General features: G+C 51.1%; 2 protein-coding genes across 7 annotated transcripts in view; one reads left to right on the top strand and one right to left on the bottom strand.

Annotated features, from left to right (window-relative positions):
* The first annotated feature begins 7,892 nt into the window (after nt 1–7,892).
* Nucleotides 7,893–16,472, top strand: DMAP1 (DNA methyltransferase 1 associated protein 1). The gene is made up of 10 exons (XM_060083007.1): nt 7,893–8,281; nt 8,828–8,919; nt 9,172–9,367; nt 14,209–14,367; nt 14,495–14,662; nt 14,953–15,138; nt 15,268–15,339; nt 15,622–15,694; nt 15,832–16,127; nt 16,366–16,472. Exons 1-10 carry the CDS (start codon nt 8,177–8,179, stop codon nt 16,423–16,425), a joined length of 1,407 nt encoding a protein of 468 aa, XP_059938990.1. The 5' UTR covers nt 7,893–8,176; the 3' UTR covers nt 16,426–16,472.
* A 418-nt stretch (nt 16,473–16,890) lies between these two features.
* ERI3 (ERI1 exoribonuclease family member 3) overlaps nt 16,891–21,326 on the bottom strand; it is a 129,414-nt gene continuing 124,978 nt past the window's right edge. For all 6 annotated transcript variants that reach the window (XM_060083011.1, XM_060083013.1, XM_060083009.1 and 3 more), the window contains one exon: nt 16,891–17,416. In XM_060083011.1, coding sequence (XP_059938994.1) covers nt 17,334–17,416 — 83 coding nt within the window. In that variant the 3' untranslated portion in view covers nt 16,891–17,333. The remainder of the gene's footprint in view (nt 17,417–21,326) is intronic.

Raw genomic sequence — 21,326 nt, forward strand, 5'->3', positions numbered from 1 at the left:
GTATTTATTTTGGGGCAGTGAAAATCCAGCTAATATCAAAAGTAGCCTTTGGGGCTTCCCTGGTGGCACAGTGGTTGAGAGTCCGCCTGCCGATGCAGGGGACGCGGGTTCGTGCCCCGGTCCGGGAAGATCCCACATGCCGTGGAGTGGTTGGGCCCGTGAGCCATGGCCGCTGAGCCTGCGCGTCCAGAGCCTGTGCTCCGCAACAGGAGAGGCCACAGCAGTGAGAGGCCAGCGTACCGCAAAAAAAAAAAAAAAAAAAAAAAGTAGCCTTTGGCCTGCTGCCAATAAGTTATCATCTGCAATCAATCATCACCTGAATGAAAGATGCATTGAAGGCAAAGCGTTGGGGAACCAAGTGGTCTCTGACACAGAACAGTATGGAGAGCAGATGGGATCTGGGAACTGCTATAAAGAGGGGTTTCCTTCTGGACAGAATGAAGAAAAAGAATATGAAGCTTAATACTCTAAAAGTTTGGCTCAAGACAAGTCCCCAAACCATTGGCTTTCTATGTCTATGATAAAAATAATTTATCTTTTGCAGTCGCGGGGCTGATAGTAACTGAAAATCAAATCCAAAGTGTTATATTGAGAATTACTGTAGTACAATATCAGTAAAATTCACAGCCTTGGGACTTCCCTGGTAGTCCAGTGGTTAAGACTCAGCGCTCCCAATGCAGGGGGCCTGGGTTCGATCCCTGGTCGGGGAAGTAGATCCTGCATGCCACAACTAAAGATCCTGAATGCTGCAATGAAGATCCCGCATGTGGGAATGAAGATCCAGCGTGCCACAGCTGAGACCCGGCAGCCAAATAAATAAATAAATATTAAAACAAAACAAAAAACTCATAGCCTTTTGCCAGGTCTCGTATTTGAAAGTCAGAGCGTTGGCCAGAAAAGAAAGCAGTCAGATGACTCAGAACATCCAAAATCCTACCCCCTTGAGCCTCCCTGGCCAGCAGAAGTGGCTCCTTAAGGCTAATGGGTGACTTCTGACAATCCTTGTCAGAGCAGGAAATAGTGACATAGTTCTGTGACAGCCTTCTGTTGATCCCTTCTGGTAAATCAAGGTAAATAAGGTAAACTCCATGAAAATACATGTGAGTGATATTTTTGGAGAGCCAGTGTTCTAGGGAGCATCACAATGTCCCTTCCTAAGTACAAGTTGCTTTGCCTTACAACCTCCTACCATATGAAAGAGACAGAATACCATATTTTACTGATTCACATTTAAGAAAATAATTTATTAAGGTAAAATTCACATAACATAAAATTAATCATTTTAAAATGAACAATTCAGTGGCATTTAGTACATTCACAATTCCAACATTCTAACATCTCTGAAATGGAATTCATCTTACAATCAATGGTATGCTATGGTTTAATTGACAGTGTTTTATAAAATTCTTCATAGTGGAATATAAATAAAGGTGCACCTTTCAGTTGATGGTGTCTTAGAGTAGTTGAATTTGGGTACTTGGTGGTTTTCTTGGATTTTTGAGGGAGCATACATCATATTTGGGTGTCTTGCAACCCATTCATTTACTGAGTGACCTGAAAGACTGTCAGCTTTGAGAGGAATCCAGAGCAAAGGAAATTGTCCAGGTGGTCTAGGCTGCAATGTAAGTAGATAGGCCACTTGGTCTCCATGACCCACCAGATCCCAATCATGTTTCGGTCATCTTGCTGAGGGAGTCTATAACAAGCTCAGGAGCAGCAGTGCAGAAGAAAGCCATGCCCTGTCTGATAAGTAACTGATCTCCTTTGAGAAACAGCTTTATCTTACTACTGGTTCCTGACAGAAACTGAATGCTTGTCCATGGGACAACCAGGACAAGTGACCTTGCAAACTGAACTGCCCAATATAACCTGCAAACTATTTGATCCACTCTAAAGTCTTTAGTGTCCAAAAGCATTCATCATCAGGTAGAAAGGATACAAATGAGACCAGGCTTAAGCATGTTTTCCTTTACCACCCATCGCTCAATGAATACTTATGGTCTCATCAGGCAGAGACTGTTTGAATGGATAAAGAAAAGCAAAACCCAAATATCTGCTGTATATAAGAGATGTACTCTAAAAGATGAAAGAAAATGGAAGGAAAAAGATATACCATGCAAAAAGTAAGCTTGTGAAGGCTGGAGTGGCTACAATATCAGATAAAGTATACTTCAAGACCAAGACTATTACTAGAGATAAAGATAGATATTTCATAATAATAAAATGATCAATTCACCAGGAAGAAATAATAATTAAAAATGTGTAATAACAGAGCTTATGACCTAATAACAGAGCTTCAAAATATGTGGAGCAAAAATTGACAGAATTAAAAGAAGAAATACACAATTCCACAATCATAGCTGGAGATGAAAAAAAATCCTTGGCAATAGACTAAGAGACATAAAAAATCAATAAAGACATAGATTATGTGAACAATACCATCAATCATCTTGCCCTAACTGAAATTTATAAAACTCTGTACCAGGACTGCAGGATAAACATTCTTTTCAAATACACACGATATGTTCACCAATGGACCACAGGCTGGGCCATAAAACAAACCTCAATAAATTTGAAAGGATTGACTAGAAAAATGGTACAGAAGAACCAGTTTGCAAGGCAGAAATAGAGACACAGATGTAGAGAACAAACATATGGACACCAAGGGGGGAAAGTGGGGGTGGGGAGTGGTGGTGGGATGAATTGGGAGATTGGGATTGACATATATACACTAATATGTATAAAATAAATAACTAATAAGAACCTGCTGTATAAAAAAATAAATTAAAAAAAAGAATTTGAAAGGATTGAAATCATACAGAATATGTTCTATGACCACAATAAAATTAAATTCGATATCAATAATCATAAGATACCTAGAAAACTCCCAAATACTTGGAAATTAAGCAACATAGTTCTAAACAATCCCTAGATCAAAGAAGCAATCGCAAGGGAAGTTAGAATGATAATGAAAACGTAAAATGATTAGTAGGATGCAGCTAAAGCAGTCATTAGGGTGAAAATTATAGCTCTAAGTATTTGTCATTGAAAATAAGAAAGGTCTAAATACCCCTTACATTTTATCGTGGAATGTTGACTTGCATCCCCAACTTTATGGTCCAGCGGATTAGATAATTCTCAGTTCGCATTGGGCGGTTTCATGGCCTCTCGTGGACAAATGTTCAGTTTCTACCAGGGTCGCTGTAAGCCAAAGACTGCTTTTCAAGTAGTGGCCAGTGGTTTGTGGGTGGGATCAGAGCCTTACTTCAGAATCCTAGGTGCCCATGCTGTAATTCTCCAACTGGGGTTGCCAGAAGGTATATGTAAGTTTTTTGTCACAAAATACTTCCAAAACCATTAGGTCTGTTGGATACTCAGGCCCGACTGGTAACACAGCTTGCATTGCAACCTGGCCCTACCTTTTGGAGAACCCCCTTTGGAGCCAGGTTCCTCTCTAAACCTATAGGTTACTGGTAAGTGAGACAGAGCAGCACGCCCCAAAATAGCACACATCGCCTGCAAACCCAAAGAGGGCCACCAAGCTTTGAACTCTTTCTCTGAGGTGAGTGGTATAAGCTGTGGCAGCTTGTTTCTTACTTTAATTTTTATTTATTTAGTTAGTTTAGGAAAGCAAAAGAACTGACTGGCAAAGAAGTCTGTAAGATCCTCCAAGACTTTGGGAGGACTGGCTCAAAGAAAAATACAACATGTATATAAAAGAAAAAAAAAGTTGTCTTAGTTTGAGCTGCTCTAACAAATACTATATAGCCTGAGTGACTTAAACAGTAGAAACTTATTTCTCAGAGTTCTGGCTGTTGGAAAGACTGAACTAAAAAAAAAAAAAAAAAAAAAAAAAAAAAGCCAAAGGGCATAAATAGACCACAGGTGAGAGCGAGCGTGAGGGAAGGGGCCAGGAGTCCACTCAGGAAAGCTGGTAATTGTCGATGTGGAACTGGCAGGGGAAGGAGAAGGGAGATGCCTGCAAGAACACGAATTCCAAAAAAGCTGAAATGGTGTGGGGAGAGGACTCCCACAAACCCTGGAATACATGGGCGGTGAGTTTGACAACGGCAATCTTTTCCTTTGCGGAGGATGGAGGTGGAGTCTCCACTCAGCCGCAAACTCTGGAGACTCAGCGCTGGGGCTGGGGATGGGGGCGGGGCTCCCGAGAGCACCAAGGGAGGCGCTCCCCTCCGGAAGGCACCTGGCACTGTCCCAGGACTGCTCCCTGTTGGTGCCACACGTGTCTTCCAGCCATTCCCAGAGGAGGTCTTCATCTTTCTTTGGCCCCCAGAACTGGCCGGGGACCACACAGGCCTTGTCGATGCCACTGTCCTCCAGCTCCTTGCCCTCGACTTTGCCAATCTCGCGCGCCCCACTGGCTTTCCCCCCAGGGGCGCAGGATGCTTTGGAGAGGTTGTCATCTTGATCAGGCCTCATTGGCAGCTCCAGTTCCCATCTACCTGTTTCTTTTTTTTTTCTTTTTCTTTTTTTTTTTTTTTTTTTTTTTTTTTTTTTGCGGTATGTGGGCCTCTCACTGTTGTGGCCTCTCCCGTTGCAGAGCACAGGCTCCGGACGCATAGGCCCAGCGGCCATGGCTCACGGGCCCAGCCGCTCCGCGGCATGTGGGATCCTCCCAGACCGGGGCACGAACCCGTTTCCCCTGCATTGGCAGGCGGACTCTCAACCACTGCGCCACCAGGGAAGCCCTACCTGTTTCTTTTTAATGAGGTACAACTTTCACACGATCAATTGCACAGTTCTTAATGTACCAGCTGAAGGCAGTGATCACTTTTCCTTCTGGACTGCTGAGGTCTCTATGGCACAGGGCCTGGCATGTAGTGGCATATCTAAGTGGCTTACAGTAAGTACTAAACAATTATTTGTTGAATGAACTAATGAACAAAATCAAATCAATGTACATTCCCACCAACAGTAGACTGGTGCCTATGTCATCCATATCCTTGTCAAAAATAGGTATCACAGTTATGTTCAAGTTTTACCTATCTGATAGGCATAGAATGATTTCTCATTATAGCTTTCAGTTTTTCAGCTCTTTCAATCCCAGTGAGGTGGAATGCTTATCTGTATGGTTACTGGCTGTTGCACTTCTTCTGTGACTTTCCTAATCATGTTCTTTGTGCATTTCAAAAAGTGGGAAATTTGTCTTATTAGTTGGAAAATGTCCTTCATAATTAACCTAAGCAAGACCAGATCAGACTGAGCGGTTCTGGATCTTGATCACACCACACACAGACCACCTTCCCTTTCCCACAGTTTCTAAGGAACCCCTGCAAATAGGGCACATGCTGGGAGAGACCAGAGGATGAGGAGACCCAGTGCCACGCTTAAGGAGCGCATAGTCTTGGTAGGAGAGGGGAGGAGGGGAGAGGGGAAGGGCAGAGGGGGAAAGGAAGGAGAGATCCAGGCCAGGCACTCAGGAGCTAGAGTGCACTCTTTCTGGGCACAGCTGTGAACAGTGATGCTGAGGAGGGAGGGGCTTCTGCGACTCTTTTTTATTCTGCATCCTACTGCCACGGCCAACCAGCCTCCAGTTCCAGCTGATTCTACCACTGCCTCTCACCAGGTTCTCCTGCCTCCAGCTTCATCCTCCCTGCTGGCAAGCCACCAGTCATCTTTCTAAAAGGTGAATCTGACTCTTTTCAGCCTTCTTCCTAACTCTCCTCCCCATGCCACCGCCACACACCCTTCAATGGCTTCACATTGCTCTCAGGATTGAATAAAAACTCTGTTAAAGTCAACTTTGCATCCCCAGAGCACCCCAGCCTGAAGTCCCTCTCCCAGGCCCCTCAATAGGACACTGCAATGCAAGAGTCTCTTCAGAAGTGATGCTGGGTTCCTGAAGAGGGTCAGCTGGGTGGGTACCACAGGATAAGCTCTTCTCGGGGCTGGCAGGGAGACCCGTTGTCACCTGCAGTCTGGTAAAGGAAGTGTAGCAGTGGCTCCCCAGAAGGGTCAAGAGAGAGGCATCCCTCTCTCGTCCTCTTTTCCCCAACCCCTGGACTCAGTTTCCCGAAGGAATGAGCAGCTCTGGCCCCGTCATTCTGGGGGATTTCTTAATGGCAGCAGCTAAGGTGGCACTCCAGGATGGGGACAGAACCAGGCCATGGCCAAGACAGAATTACAAATGATTAACCTTAGGGTAAACCCCTTATCATGGCCCTCAATGCCTACCTCTGATCTTAAGTCTCCCTATTCTCCCCTTCCTCACCCAACAGCCACCACACTGGCCTTTATTCTTTATGTCCTTTCAACCCATAGTTCCTTCCATTTTAGAGACTTTGCACGTGTTATTCCTCATGTCTGAAACTCTCCTTCCCCAGGTATTCTGTGGCTATTTCCATCATTTAAACCTCAGCTCTGATTTCAGCTCCCCGGAGAAAAGTTCCCTGGGATTCCATATAGTCCCCCATCCTACTACCCTATTTTATTTCACAGCACTTGTCACCATCAAACTTACACTATCTATTTTATAGTTCATATGCTAGTTACAAGCCCCATTGGGAAATATTTGTATCTCATTCATCCACTGCATCCCCAGAGCCTAGAATAATGCCTTACACATACACACATTTATGTACCATGATCCTTGCCCTCACAGAAATGATTCTATCAAGAGAGACATATCTTAAACAAATAATTATGCAACACAATAACTACAAGCAGAGTCAAGGGTTTTGAGGCAGAGGTGCAGGACCCTCTCCCACTTCTCGCTCCAAGGACCATTCTCTTACCCTGTGGGCAATTTCTGCTGCAAGACCCTGGCTTCCCCTGGAAACTGTTTAGAGCTCAGAGGATTCACCCAGGAATCAGGCCTCAGGAACAGGGCAAGGTTTGTACCTCTAGGCCCAGTTCTTCCAACTTTTGGGGTCTAGCTAGGCTTGTGGGCTGCAGCAACTATGTCCCCATATGCCCCCAAGCCAGAATAAGTTACAACATTGATAGCTCACTTGTGTGGGCTGTCTGCTCCTCCAGGCCCCGCTTGAATTTTTGACAGACCCCTGGCTTGGGGCCTGGTCTCCTTAATACCTTACAAGCTCCACTCCATCCCCCATGCTCAATGCCCAGTGTCCTCCATGTCTACAGGCTAGTTTGCCGAGGCTGAAGTTGGGAGCTGCTTCTCCTGTCCCTTCTGTGCTTCCTCAGGACCGCCTGTTCTAGAAGTCTCTCTCTCTCCAGGGAGATCAGCAAGTTTCTTCCTTTGAGGGATACTTCTTCCAGGTGCTACCTGTTTGGGGTTGTGTTCTTGGACTTCTTTGGAACTCACACTAGTGCAGTTAGCTCCCAGACTAGTGAAGTTCCAGGAAGCTGGGCTCCAGGAAAGCCCCATGAGGCCCCGACCCACACCGCCCCCATCAGAGGAGGTGTAAGTGAGGCTCCAGACCTCACTCCATCTTGGCAGCCACCCTGGGAAGCTCTGCCTTGTCCAGTTGATCTCTTCATCTCGAACGCGTAGCACAGTATCTCGTACGTACTTAGCACTGAATGAACAGGGGCAATTAATACCACTAATTTATGTAATGAAAAAAGGCACCGTGCAAATGTTTTACATGGATTATTGGCACTTCACTTACGCAGGTACCATGACAATTTCCACTTTAAAGTGAAGAAACGAGTTCAGAGAAATTAAGCGACTTCCAAGGTCACAAAGCTGTGCACTCTCTCTTCATTGCGCGACGGAGCAACGCAGAGGGAAAATGCCAGAAAGCAGGCAGCCCAGGAAACGGGCGGGCTCCTGGGAGCCAAAGAGTGCAGCAGTTCCTGCGCGGTCAGTAGTTTTCACACTGGGTTACCAGCCGGCTCGGTTTCCGCTAAGCACAGACCGGAAGTGTTCCTGACGGCCACATTTCTAACGCGCACGACCGGAAGTTTCTGTTTGCGGCTTTGCGAGGATAGGGGAGTCGCTGGGCCGCAGCCCGGAGGTCTAGGTGCGGAGGCGCTTGGGCTTAGGAGACAGCTGGGGCCGTTAGGGAGACCCAGGCGGCGGGACACTGGCGGGGCCCCGATCTGACCCTGAGCCACTCTCGTCCTCGCGGCCCGCCTCTTCACCCCGCCCCCACTTGGGGCTGAAGTGGCTCCGCCCCCCGATCTGAGCCTGGTAGTTCCTCAGGCACTGACTATTGACCTCGGGGCGCTCCCCCATCTCTCGGGCGCGATGGCTACGGGCGCGGATGTGCGGGACATTCTAGAACTCGGGGGTCCAGAGGGGGATGCAGCCTCCGGGACCATCAGCAAGAAGGACATTATCAATCCGGACAAGGTAGCAGTGGTGCCTGAGAGCGCTGGGTAGCGGTAGTGAAGTGGTGGGTAGGAGTGACAACGGAAGACGGCTCGGGGAGAGATGAGGTGCCACACTTCTTGTGAGATGGGCGGTAAAAGATGTGAACTAACGGGATAGAGAATATGTGTCACCTTGGTGAGATGGGATGGAGGAGGCGGGACCCCGTGGAAAATGGTGGGGACCAAGAGGGTGTGACATTTGTAAGACAGGAACTAGAGAGTGTGACACTTGTGGGATATTGGGGGACATCAACTCGGTGTGACATGCTGAGAGATGCTGGAAAAGTATCTTCTGCTCCGACAGGTAGGGCTCTGAGGTACGGGTGTGGAGGGGAATGACCCGCTCAGACCCAGGTGCCCCTTGAGTGGGTTTCTGTGCCTTCATAGTGTGTCATTATGTGTCACAGTGTGTATGTGTGTCATTGTACCTGTAGATGCTGGTTTGTTCAGGGATTGAGCTGGGCTAAAGAATTTTCAGGGAAGGGAGTCTAGCCTGTGGTTCCTCTCCTGTGGTTTCCCTCCCCAGAAAAAGTCCAAGAAGTCCTCTGAGACACTGACCTTCAAGAGGCCCGAGGGCATGCACCGGGAGGTCTATGCACTGCTCTACTCTGACAAGAAGCAAGTATTAGAATCCCAGATCCCCCAGGCTTTGGTCCCTGACCAACCTGCATGTCCCTAACTCCTAATTTTCCCAGCCAGTTTTCTCCCCACCTCCCCTCTCCACACAGGGCTTGCTTAGGATGTTGGAGCTCGGATGTCTCACTCCAGGACGTGACTTCCTTGCTCTATGGTAGATCAGCAGCCTGGGTCCAAAGGCTCTCTACACACCTTCTGACTGTAATCTCTCACCTCCTTAAACCCTGCTGCCAGGGATGCACCCCCACTGCTACCCAGTGACACTGGTCAAGGCTACCGCACAGTGAAGGCCAAGTTGGGCTCCAAGAAGGTGCGGCCGTGGAAGTGGATGCCATTCACCAACCCAGCCCGCAAGGATGGAGCCATGTTCTTCCACTGGCGACGGGCAGCAGAGGAGGGCAAGGACTACCCCTTCGCCAGGTTCAATAAGGTGAGCCACCACCATTGGGACGTAGGCCAAAGTTGCCCACCTACTCTGAGCCACTTGCCTGAGCACTCCAGTCTCCTAGTTGGCTCCAGAGGCCCCCTCAGGCCAGGTCATTAACAGTGGTCACCCACTCAGTTATTGGTGCAAGTACCTCTGTGGGTCTTCACTGCCCGAGGGATCCTGTCCTTTCCTGGACCTGCTCTGGTTTTCGGTGTGTTGCCTTAGCCTTTCGTTTCTCACTCTTCTTCGGAGCTGTGTCCTAGGCGCTCTACTCTTTGCACTCTCTACTTTCTCCCTAGGGTGTCTCATTTACCCTGTGACCTCCGTTACCCTCCGTATGCCATTAACCCCATTCAGTATCTCACGTCCAGAGCAGCAGTCCACATATATCCAGTCATTTGCTTACCTCTCTCCCTGAAGGCCCCACGGGTACTTCAGATCAAGTGGATACCCTTGAGCAGAACTCATAATCTTCCCTCTGTTCCCCACCCCCAAACCTGTTCCTCACATAAGTGAATGACGCCACTATCCACCCAATTGCCCAAACCAGAAATTTGGGAATCATCCTTGACTTAGCTCTCATATTATTTCAATCAACAACGGGACAAAGAAGGTAGGGGAAGACAGATAACAAACATGTAAGCAAATAAATTGGATTCTTTCAGATAAGAGCCATCAATAACATAAAACCAGGATATGAAATGAGATAAAGAGTGAACTTGTAGGTGTAGGGGAGGCCTAATAGATAGGGTGGTCAGGGAGGGCCTCTCTGAGAAGCTGGCATTTGAGTTAGACTTCAGTGATACATCTAGTCATTGAGTCCTGCTGACTCTGTTTCTATAATAAATCACATCTGCCTGTGTTCTTCATTCTCTGTACCCTAATCCAAGCTGAATTATCTCTGGTCTGGATTACTGAGGCTCAGATGGAGCCGGGCCTTTTACAGACTCACCCAGCCAGTGAGAAGCAGAGCTGGGCTGGGCTAGGATTCCCTAGGCTGTTGTTTAAGCCACTCACGATACGGCCCCACAGTCCCTGCAGCTTGGAGCAGCCTAGACTTCGAGTCTGCAAGCACTGGGGTCTTGAACCCAGGACTCCCAAGTCCTGACTTCTTTCCCCTCAGCCGGTATACCCACCTGCACCTGGACACCTCCCCATGGGTGGCTCACAGGCCTCTCAGACTCAGTACGTCCAGGTGCGACCCATCATTCTCCCCCATGCCCCCAAACTGATTTTCCTCCTTAGGCCCCTCACCACCATCCTTAGGCCCCTCAGGTCCAGTGGAGGGAGAGGCTGGAGATGTAAGACTGAGAAGGGATAACCAAGAGGTAAGAGATTTGAGGTGGGGGTGGGAAGGTTGGATGAGACAATTTGAGATGAAGACAAAAGAGTGTTCATTTTGTATTTAGTAAATACTACTCCATGCCAAGTCAAGCCCAAGGCAGTGGGGACACAAACATGAATCAGACACAGTATCTGCCCTCTAGAAACTCTGCATGTTGTTGGGGAGCTGGGGGGAGGCACAGGCAAATACAGATCGGTGGGATACATGCCATATTGGGAGGAACTGAAGGTCATGGAAACTTCCTGGAGAAGTTAGAGCTTGAGTTGAGTTTTTTTTTTAATTGAAGTATAGTTGATTTATAATGTTGTGTTACTGGTGTACAGCAAAGTGATTTAGTTATACCTGTGTGTGTGTGTGTGTGTGTGTGTGTGTATGTGTATTCTTTTTCTTACTCTTTTCCATTATAGTTAATACAAGATATTGAATATAGTTCCCTGTGCTATACAGTAGGACCTTGTTTATCTGTTTTATATATTGTAGTTTGTATCTGCTAATCCCAAACTCCTAATTTATCCCTCTCCCCCTCCCCCTTTGGTAACCGTAAGTTTGTTTTCTATGTCTGTGAGTCTGTTTCTGTTTTGTAAATAAGTTCATTTGTATTATATTTTAGATTCCTCATATAAGTGATATCGTATGATATTTGTCTTCTCTGTCTGACTTACTTCACTTAGTATGATAATCTCTAGGTCCATGTTGCTGCAAATGGCATTATTTCATTATTTTTTTATGGCTGAGTAATATTCCATTGTATATATGTACCACATCTTCTTTATCCATTCATCTGTCAATGGGCATTTAGGTTGCTTCCGTGTCTTGGCTACTGTGAATAGTGCCGCTATAAACATAGGGGTGCATGTATTTTTGCAAATTAGAGTTTTCTCCGGATATATGCCCAGGAGTGGGATTGCTGGGTCATACGGTATTGATCTGAGTCTCGAAGGATGTTACCAGGTGATAGCAGAAAAGGAGTGCAGTGACTTGTTCAGGCAGAGGGGACATCACGAGCAAAGGCATAAGTGAAAAATCAGCCACGTGTGGGATGCTGTGGGCATTTCCCTGTTGATGGAGCCTAAGGTCCAAGGTAGGATATGGTGGGAGACGAGACCTGAGAGGGCAGCAGGGCCGCGTCAGGCAGGGCTTGGCAGCCAGGCTCAGGAATTTGGGCTTTGCTCTGATGTCTTTAGGGAGCCACTGACAAATTTTAAGTAGAGAGGTGTCGGGATCAGATTTGAGTTTTAGAAAGATCGTGGTGACTGGGTGGAGAATGAAGTCGAAGTAAAGGGAACTAACATCTTCCCTCCAATACTGCTCTCTCCTGGGGTCCCGCTTTTAGTCTGTGGCTCCCCAGCCGCTTTCCTGCTCAAGCCAGAAACATAGGAGTTACCTATGACAGCATCTTCTCTCACCCCTCACAGCCACTTGTCACATCCTATGATGTTTAATCTAAAGCCTCTCAAGTCCATGCCCTTTTCTCTGCCTTCCACTGGTGCTGCTTTATTTCAGGCCTCTTCACTTCCCATCTGGATTATTTCTTAAACCCGCCAGCTGGTCTCCCAGGCTCATGTTTCACCCCATCTTCACTGTTGCCAGGGTGGTCTTTGTAAAAGAGAATCATGACCATCTCACTCCTCTCTTTAAAACTAACCTTACTGACTCCCGTCACCCACAGGATGAATTCCAGACTCCTTAGCAGTCACACAAGGCTTGCAGCAGCTTGCCTCTGTCAACTCTCCAGGCTCTCTTCAGGCCTCTCCCTGTCTCACCCTTTTCTTGTTTCCCTTAGTGTCCCTGACTGCCAAGCCCGCACACATCAGGCCATTTCTCTCTCATCGCTGTTTATGTGGCCCCCCTGCTTAGGAGTCTCTCCAGCGCCTTCCCTCACTGGTTCAGTTCTACTTAACCTTAAGACTGAACCAGGCTCCATTTACCTCTTCCCTGACAACCCTTGTCCCAGGCTGCATCAGGTGTCACTCATTACACCCTAGGCATACCTTTGTCATCAAATTCGCTGCACTTTACTAAATTTTCAGCTGGACTGTGAGCTCTGAGAAGGCAAGGCCTCTGTCTGTCTAATTCAGCATTGTGTCCCCAGCATAGGGCTAGCAGGCCTGTGATAAATATTTGCTGAATGAGACCATCTCCCTTGCTTGACGGTGAGCTTCTTTTTAAGTAGCAGTGTTCAGAGAGGTTACATCTTGGCTGCAGATGGAGAATTGTTTAGAAGAGGATTAAATGGAGGCAGAGAGGCCAGTGGGGAGGCTGTTTCTCTGTCCAGGCAAAGGGGTAGAGGTCACATCTTGGCTGCAGATGGAGAATTGTTTAGAAGAGGATTAAATGGAGGCAGAGAGGCCAGTGGGGAGGCTGTTTCTCTGTCCAGGCAAAGGGGTAGTGGTGGTCTGGACAGGGTTGTGGCAGAGGAGATACAGAATTGGGAGGTAAAATCCACAGATGCAGGAAAGGGGAGGGGTCAAGGGTAAAGGTAGGATTTAAAGATGCCTGCTAGGTTTCCGCTTGGGTGATGGTGACATTGACTGAGATCCAGACTGGGGGAGATAGGAGTTTGAGGGAGGGCGATGAGCTCAGTACTGAACATATTAGGATTTGTTTTTTTTTAATTGAGGTATAGTTATTATATATCATACATATATTAGCTTCAGGTTACAACATAATGATCCAGTATTGGTATATGTTGTGAAATGACCACCCCAGCAAGCCTAGTTAACACGTATCACCTGAACATATTCAGTTTGAGATGTATATAGGATCTCCAGTAGGAGATGTCCAAGAGGCAGCTGGACATAAGGGTTTTGAGAGCAGGTTCAGAGCCAATGTGGTCTTTGATGGAGAAACTTCCCTGGTCCAGCCTAGCATTGTCTCTTTCCTGGGGTCTCTGACTGATAGACGCAGCTGGTGGTGGTGCTGTTTGTCCCTGAGGGAGGTCTGGGGGACGGGACATGGGTGTTGGGGTGGGGGGTGTATGTTGCGAGTAGGATTCAGGTGCCTTTTCCTTAGAGATGTGACCTTGGCCAGCTCTGGGGGAGCTGCAAGTCTCACTGTCACCACTGGGTGGCAGGAGTACTTCAATCAAGTGTGCCATGACTAGGGCTCCTGGGCCTTTCTCCAGAATTTAGCCATCTGCCTTACTCCAAAGTTGACCTTTGGACTCCACAGAAGCACTCACACGTGGTCCCCTCACCTTAACCATCGGGTCAGGAGCATGTGTCCTGTTACCGAGGCTCTGGAGCCAAAGGCATGATGAAGTTGGTCCTGGAGTGGATTCAGAGGCAGGCAACAGTTCTAGAGCCTGCCAGGGCCTTTGGTCAAGCAGAGAGTTTCTTTTCTTGCTCTGGAAACATAATCTCCAGGTGCCCTGTGCAGGGTCCCAGGCAGAGGATTTGCTTTTGTCCAGCCCAGGGATTGACAATAAACAGGAGGGGCTGCTGGAGCCTGCGGGATGTGCTGTGACGTGGGTGTGCCCCCTGTCCCTCCATGCCTGTAGATGGTGCAGGTGCCCGTGTATTCAGAGCAGGAGTACCAGCTCTATCTTCATGACGACGCTTGGACAAAGGCAGAAACCGACCACCTCTTTGACCTTAGCCGCCGCTTTGACCTACGTTTTGTTGTTATCCACGACCGGTATGACCACCAGCAGTTCAAGGTGAGCTGGTATCCTGCATTTGCATGTGGGCCCAACCCCCGGGCGTGGCAGGCCCACTACCTTCATGATCTCCCCTCCACATGCCTCTGAGTTTTCATCCTCCCTCTCTCTGTATCTTTATCCTCAGAAGCGTTCTGTGGAGGACTTGAAGGAGCGCTACTACCACATCTGTGCTAAGCTTGCCAACGTGCGGGCCGTGCCAGGCACAGACCTCAAGATACCAGTGTTTGATGCTGGGCACGAGCGACGGCGGAAGGAACAGCTGGAGCGTCTCTATAACCGGACCCCAGAGCAGGTCAGACCGAGGCCCACAGACTCTGCTCCGTGCCGTGAAACCCCTTGACCGTTGCCTCCCTCCTGCACACCCTCAACTCCCTCACCCCAGCTCCCCTTCTTCCCCCTCTTCCCGCCCCCATCCAGCCCTGCCTCTCGCCGGCCATCCTCCCTGCTCTCTGTAGCCCTCACCTCCCTCACGATCCCCTGCTGCTCAGGTTCCCTCACAGACAGCCCGGCACCCCTCCGTCTCCCCGTCTCCTCTCACCGCCCCATGACCCTCACGGGCGTCTCAGCGTCTCTCTTTCCCAGGTGGCGGAGGAGGAGTACCTGCTGCAGGAGCTGCGCAAGATCGAGGCCCGGAAGAAGGAGCGGGAGAAGCGCAGCCAGGACCTGCAGAAGCTGATAACGGCGGCGGACACCACTGCAGAGCAGCGGCGCACGGAACGCAAGGCCCCCAAGAAGAAGCTCCCCCAGAAAAAGGAGGCTGAGAAGCCGGTGTGGAGACCAAGTCAGCCCAGCTCAGGGTGGAGGGCTCTGAGAGCACGCGGAGCCGGCAGGGGGCTGGGACTAACACTGGGCCCTCTCCCCATGACAGCCTGGTCTCCGTAACTCCTTCTCCCCCAGGCCGTTCCTGAGACTGCAGGCATCAAGTTCCCAGACTTCAAGTCCGCAGGCGTCACGCTGCGGAGCCAGCGGGTACGTGAGTCACCTCCTTCACTGTGTCTGGGCCCTGGGCTCTGCGGCCTGGATGCTGCAGGCCATGGGGCCGGAGCAGGTGGAGGCGGACGTACTGGGATCTCAGGGGGACGCCAGGCTGAGCTCACAGCTTTCACTATTCCGCTTACTGGCTGTTTTCTTCTGTGACCCAGAGCTGCCTCTAGGGGGTAACTTCTCTTCCACTCCCCCCACTGCCTTTAGTCTCCTTCATTCTAAACTGCTTGTGGTGGGGAGAGGGCTTAGCTGCCTGGGTCATTGCAGATGAAGCTGCCAAGCTCTGTGGGACAGAAGAAGATCAAGGCCTTGGAACAGATGCTGCTGGAGCTGGGTGTGGGTGAGTGCGGGGGCCAGCCCCTCAGGACGTCCCCACCGAGGCTGCGGATGAAGGCTGGGTGTGGGGGGCAGTTCTGGCTGCCGGCCTCCCACTGCACCCCAGCTCTGTCCCTGTGCCTTCCACCCACCTGCCCACAGAACTGAGCCCGACGCCCACGGAGGAGCTGGTGCACATGTTCAACGAGCTGCGGAGTGACCTGGTGCTGCTCTACGAGCTCAAGCAGGCATGTGCCAACTGCGAGTACGAGCTGCAGATGCTGCGGCACCGGCACGAGGCGCTGGCCCGGGCCGGTGTGCTGGGGGGCCCCGCCACACCGGCATCGGGCCCGGCCCCGGCCCCGGCGGAGCCGGCGGTGCCTGAACCCGGTCTCGGCCCGGACCCCAGCAAGGACGCCATCATTGATGTGGTGGGCGCACCCCTCACACCCAATTCGGTAAGAGGCCGGGGGAGCGCAAACTGGCCCTGCTAGTGAGCACATGCACGTGCGTACGCAGGCCCCACCCCCTCTAGTGCCTGCAACAGGAGTCGTCACTCTGAGGGGTTCTGAGAATGAGGGAATGGGTGGTCGGTCAGTAGGCATCACCTTCCTGACTCAGAGAGTGAAACACGTGCACCCAGCCTGAATCTGGCCCTGGGGGCCACTGACCTCAGCACCTTCTGTGTCTCCTCAGAGGAAGCGACGGGAATCGGCCTCCAGCTCCTCTTCTGTGAAGAAAGCCAAGAAGCCCTGAGGGGCCACACGGGGTGCGGGATGGTGCTGTGTAAATAGAGCTGCTGAGTTGGACTGGGCTGCTTCCTTTTCCTTCCCACCACTTCTCATGCCCCTGGCTGGGAGGGTGGGCAGGAGGGGGGGTCACCATACCCACTCCATGGGGATGGCGCTGGGGCTTGCCTGCACTGAGGCCCTTAGCAGCCCTTTAACCACTGACCAGCTTTGCCCAAACACCTGTATCCAGGAACACCCGCGGTTCTACACTCAGGTTGGTTCACACACAGCAATGACCATAGATACCGGCTGCTTTGAACACAGCCTTGTGCTCAGACAGTCCAGGGCCCTGTGCATATTCGGTGTGGGTCCCCTAGGTGCTTCAGAGACTGCCAGCTCTACTGGTGGCCTTGAGCACAGGGCAGCCTGGCATATGCTCTAACCCCTGCACATCCAGACAGTGTTAGGCTGGCACACACACACCCAGGGCCTCGTTTCCCCGACTTTATTCAGTGGCACGTTCACAGCGGGGATGGGGGTAGACACAAGGTGGGGCCTGATCTGTCCTGGAGCCCTGGGGGCACCACACACCATGCACTACAGATTGGAGGGGGCACAGGGGGGCTTGGTGGCCCCAGCAAGAAGCCTGTACTGGGAGGAGACAGTGAGGATGAGGTCCCCCAGCCCAGGCCCACAATGGGAGGGCCTGATACTGGGCTGAGGTTGAGGGGAGGGGGTAGGGGGCACAAAGTGTCTGTTCCAGAGGGGCCAAGTGGCCAAGCCTTACCCAGGACACAAGCCCACAGGGCGGGCTGGGGGACACTCTGGACGTAGAGCTGTGCCACTCTCCCTTTGCCCCTCTGGTGAGGGAGAGGAGGGTTTTGGGCTGGGCCAAGCAGCTACCCTGTCCTGCCCCATCCCATCCTCGGCCAGTCAGAACGGCTTTGATGTCTGCTTGAAGATGAAGCCTCGGTATGCGAGTGTCTTCATGATGTTGGCGATGTTCTTGCAGTCATCTAAAAAGAGGAAGAGAAGACATTTAGATGGGCCCCAGAGCCTTCCCCTGTGGGCCCAGAGGTACACGGGTGGGGGTGGGAGGCAGGTTCAGATTCAGGAGCCATAGGCTCTAAACCAGTGGGTCCTATCCCCAGGTGGCAGTAACTCCAGCTTCAGGTTGGGCCAGGTGATGCTGGGCCTGCAAGAAGCCTGGTCTCAATGCTTCTGAGTCCCATAATTCATGCTGGAAATTGGCCGGCGTGTCCCTCCCTGGCCCCAGCGGTGATGTATGGGCACCGTCGCAGTAAGAAAAAGGCAGAGTAAATGTGTAATTTCTCCCTTGACGGCCCCCGGCCGCTGGGCGATCCTTCTTGTTGCCGCCGCGTGGGGACGGCCCGTCCGCCACACTCCGTCTTCCCGCCACCCGTCTTGATGTCTCCATTTCATTACTGTGCGGCCATTCATCACGCCCACGGCCAGGGTGACTTTGCCGGCACTTGCATGTGTGTGGGAGACGTGGCCCAGGCCATAATCACTGGTGACAAGGCACAAGCCTCGGCACTTCTGGGCCGGGGTCCCAGGCTCACGTGCTCCAGCAGCTACTGCCTGGGCGCCTGCTCCTGTGCAGCCCAGGCCAGTGGAGAGGGGCCGGGTCTGTGGTCCTCTTAACACCCTGGCCAGCAGCCTTCTACCAGACACGCCTGTGTAGCTCAGCCCAAGCCCCGCCTCTCCCACCCTGGCAGGCTTCAGCCCTGTCTCTGGCCATATCTCAGATTAAAGACATCCGTGCCTGCCAGACCCTGTCACAGCAGTTTCCTCAGTATTGACTGCCGTAAGAAACTCCACGGTGAAAACTGTCCTACACAGGAACAGGTACTCCTGGAGCCTCAGTATCATGGTCATGGCCCCGACGCCCTCACCTGCTTCCTCTTCCATCCCCCTCCCCCTCCCACAGGTGCTCTGCTCCTGTGCCGTAACCAGGACCTCAGCTGCCACCACCCTCGTGGGGTCGATGTCATGGTGGCAGAAGTATCGTACGTCGGTGTCATAATCAGGTGTGGGGGTGGTAAGGTCAAGGTGGGGTCAGGAGGCCCCTGCGTCTGTCAAGGACCAACCCCTTGCACTGAGCTCCCAGCCTGCCCTTGCCAGGACCTTAGACCAGGAAAGGGGACCCACCAGAGCTAGAAAAAGACTGTGGGAGTGGGAGGAGTCTGGTCAGGCCAGGCCCTGTATCATCCGCCAGACACTAGCTCTGCAGACCCGGCGCACAGCAGGCGAGCTCTCTGGGTCAGGCCAGACAAGTCACACGGGGTCCTGTCTCTCAGAGCTCAATATGAATGTAGCTACAGTGGATGTGGGCATGGACAGGTGACCCAGGCACAGGGACACCTTGTTCCTCTAGGCGCTCGGGAAGCCATGAAGGCTGATCTGAGGCAGAACAGTGAGAAGACAGATGGGTGGGTAGTGGCGGCCATGGCAACTCCAGACGTGACCCATCCGCATGGTTTATGGGCCGGACACGCGCCCGCTCAGCTGAGGCCCCGTCATTTGTCTCCCTTAGTGTGCACGCCTGTGCGGTGGGGGCAGAGGGTGGAGGGAGGGGGCTGTGACAGGAGGAGCTAGGCAGTGGACAGCAAGGGGAATGGGGCAGGAATGGCTGTGCAGGAGGGGCGGGCCCCAGGAGTGGGGAGGGTTTATGACAGGGACCAGGGGCTGTCGCGGCACCGTTGAAAGGGCTACGATAGGTGATTTTCTTCCCAAATAAATCTGGCCTTGTCAGGGCCCCTCCGATCCTTGCTGTCTCCGGCACTCTGGGGACCATGGCCGCTGTGCATATTAAGAATAAGTCCCCTCGTTATCTGCAATTACCCAGCGGCCACACACCTCATTTCTTCCAGCAGAAAAGAAAATTAGTTTTCTATTGACTTCATCTGGCTCCTCCCTCATTGCTGGACAAATTGCTCAATCTACCTCCCCTGGCCCAAGTGAATGTGCCCAGCTCCTCCCCCCAGGCCACCAGCCATCCAGTGGGGGAGCACTGACTTCCCACCTGTGCCTCGTCTGGAGCTGGGCAAAGGTCCATGTGCCCCAGTCTCACCCCTGACCTCTCCCCACTCTACACACCAGATGGCTTCATCCGCCTCCTGAACTTCTGAAAATTGCTGTCTCCAGTCTGGGCCTCTCTCCTGAGCTCCAGACCACAGATCCAAATGCCTCTGGAACATCTCTTCCTAGGTATCTATACAAACTCAAAACGTCCAGCAGTGAACTAATTTTCTCCCCCAAGCTCCTTCTCTCCCCTGTGTTCTCCATCCCAGTGAATGGCACTCCCAAATGTCCCAGAAGAAACCTGATTCAAGCTTGACATCCTGCCTGCCCCCCAAATCCAATCAAGCGTGAACTGCAGGCTTTATCTTCTTCTCTGTCTCATCATCTACTTCCCCTCATTCTGGCACCACTTCCCAGTCCAGACCCCATCATCTCCTGCTCTTACAACAGCAGCTGGTCCTCTTTCTTTTCCCTTTAATCCATTCTCTTACAGCCAAAGTGATCTTTCTCACACAAATCTGATCACATTCTTTTCTCTTAAGTCCCTTCAGTGGCTCCCCTGCCCTCACTTTCAAGTCTACACACTCCTTATTATGACTTCAAGTTAAAGGCCCTGAAAAAACAGATCCCTGCTATCTCTGGTCTCACCCCCGTCACTCTCTACCCCCAATGCCCGGATTCCAACCTCAAGGAAGCACTTATGTTTTCTGAAAATGACAAAGTGGGTTTTGGAGTCAGACCTGTTTGTAGTCTTAACTTCGCCCACTGGCTGTGTGCCCTGCGGCAAGTGCCGAGTTTCTCCAAACTTCAGGTTCACTAGGGGTGACAACAGATACCACCTCAGTGTTACTGGGAGGACTGAACGGGTGATACACCCACATGTCTGCACATGCTGTGTTTGGAATACCTCCTCTCTTCTTGAAGGGAAGGCAAGGATGCTAGTTTTCTGGGTGACCCAATGGTGAGAAGGTGTATACTGTACAATCTGTGGCATAGATGACACAGGGGCCAGCACACTTGGGGAAACCACTTGTCACTCGCGCCACAAACTCTGACTGCTGACCCTGTCCACTGGGGATTCTGGAGTCTTCACTTGTTGCAACTGGTCCACCACAATGAAGAGAGACCCAGACTGGGGAAGACAGCCCTGAAAGCCGACCTAAGAGTCAGTGCAACCCACTGATCAGCACAGAGACAAATCTGGGCTTTTAACAGACCATAAGTTCAGAGAGAGCACCGGGTAAGCCTCCCAGAAAGTCCTCTGCTCGAAGCTCTGGGGCCACCTGGGTCAGCAGCCCCACCTTGTGGCACGTCATTGAGCTACTGAGGCCAGCCTGAGGCTGTTCTGGGGTCGGGGGCAGGGAGCCTTGTGCCCACAATGGAGGCCTCCAGGAGTAGGTCTTCCTCACCTCCAAATTCTAGAAGACTAACCTGTTTTTATGTTCCTGCAGGAACATCAACTTGTGACAAGACTGCCCTCTTCTTTGCGGGGGCATTAATATTTTTAATGTTGGAATTAATTCTTAATGTTTTTATATTGCCAAGGCTGTAATGGGGGGGGGGTCGGCTGCATAAACCCCTCAGAGAGGTAAGTGGGGCCAGCACCTAACAAAGGATGAGCTTGCTGGCTGGCTCCAAGGGTAGTCAAATATCTGCTTGGCAAAATAGCTGCTAGTGGAAGGGTGGCTCAGATCGCTTAGGACAGCCGGTGAGAACACACACAGGGCAACCACCTGAGGCTGACATGCTCCAGTTGGCTGCACTTGTCTGGGAATTGAATGGTAGAGGACAGGATGCAGAGCCTGGGCCAGGGCCACCCTCAGGAGGGAAGGGACCCAAGGAAGCTCTTGGAAGGCCATCTATTTCATGCACTCATTCATT

This window comes from Mesoplodon densirostris, chromosome 2, assembly GCF_025265405.1.
Source record: "Mesoplodon densirostris isolate mMesDen1 chromosome 2, mMesDen1 primary haplotype, whole genome shotgun sequence".
Taxonomy (NCBI): domain Eukaryota; kingdom Metazoa; phylum Chordata; class Mammalia; order Artiodactyla; family Ziphiidae; genus Mesoplodon; species Mesoplodon densirostris.

Excerpts from the sequence above, each read along its gene's own strand:
- DMAP1 (XM_060083007.1), top strand. The coding sequence starts at position 8,177 with ATGGCTACGGGCGCGGATGTGCGGGACATTCTAGAACTCGGGGGTCCA. Across the intron at positions 14,368-14,494 it reads ATGACCACCAGCAGTTCAAG|AAGCGTTCTGTGGAGGACTT; the intron begins GTGAGCTGGTAT and ends CTTTATCCTCAG. Across the intron at positions 14,663-14,952 it reads ATAACCGGACCCCAGAGCAG|GTGGCGGAGGAGGAGTACCT; the intron begins GTCAGACCGAGG and ends TCTCTTTCCCAG.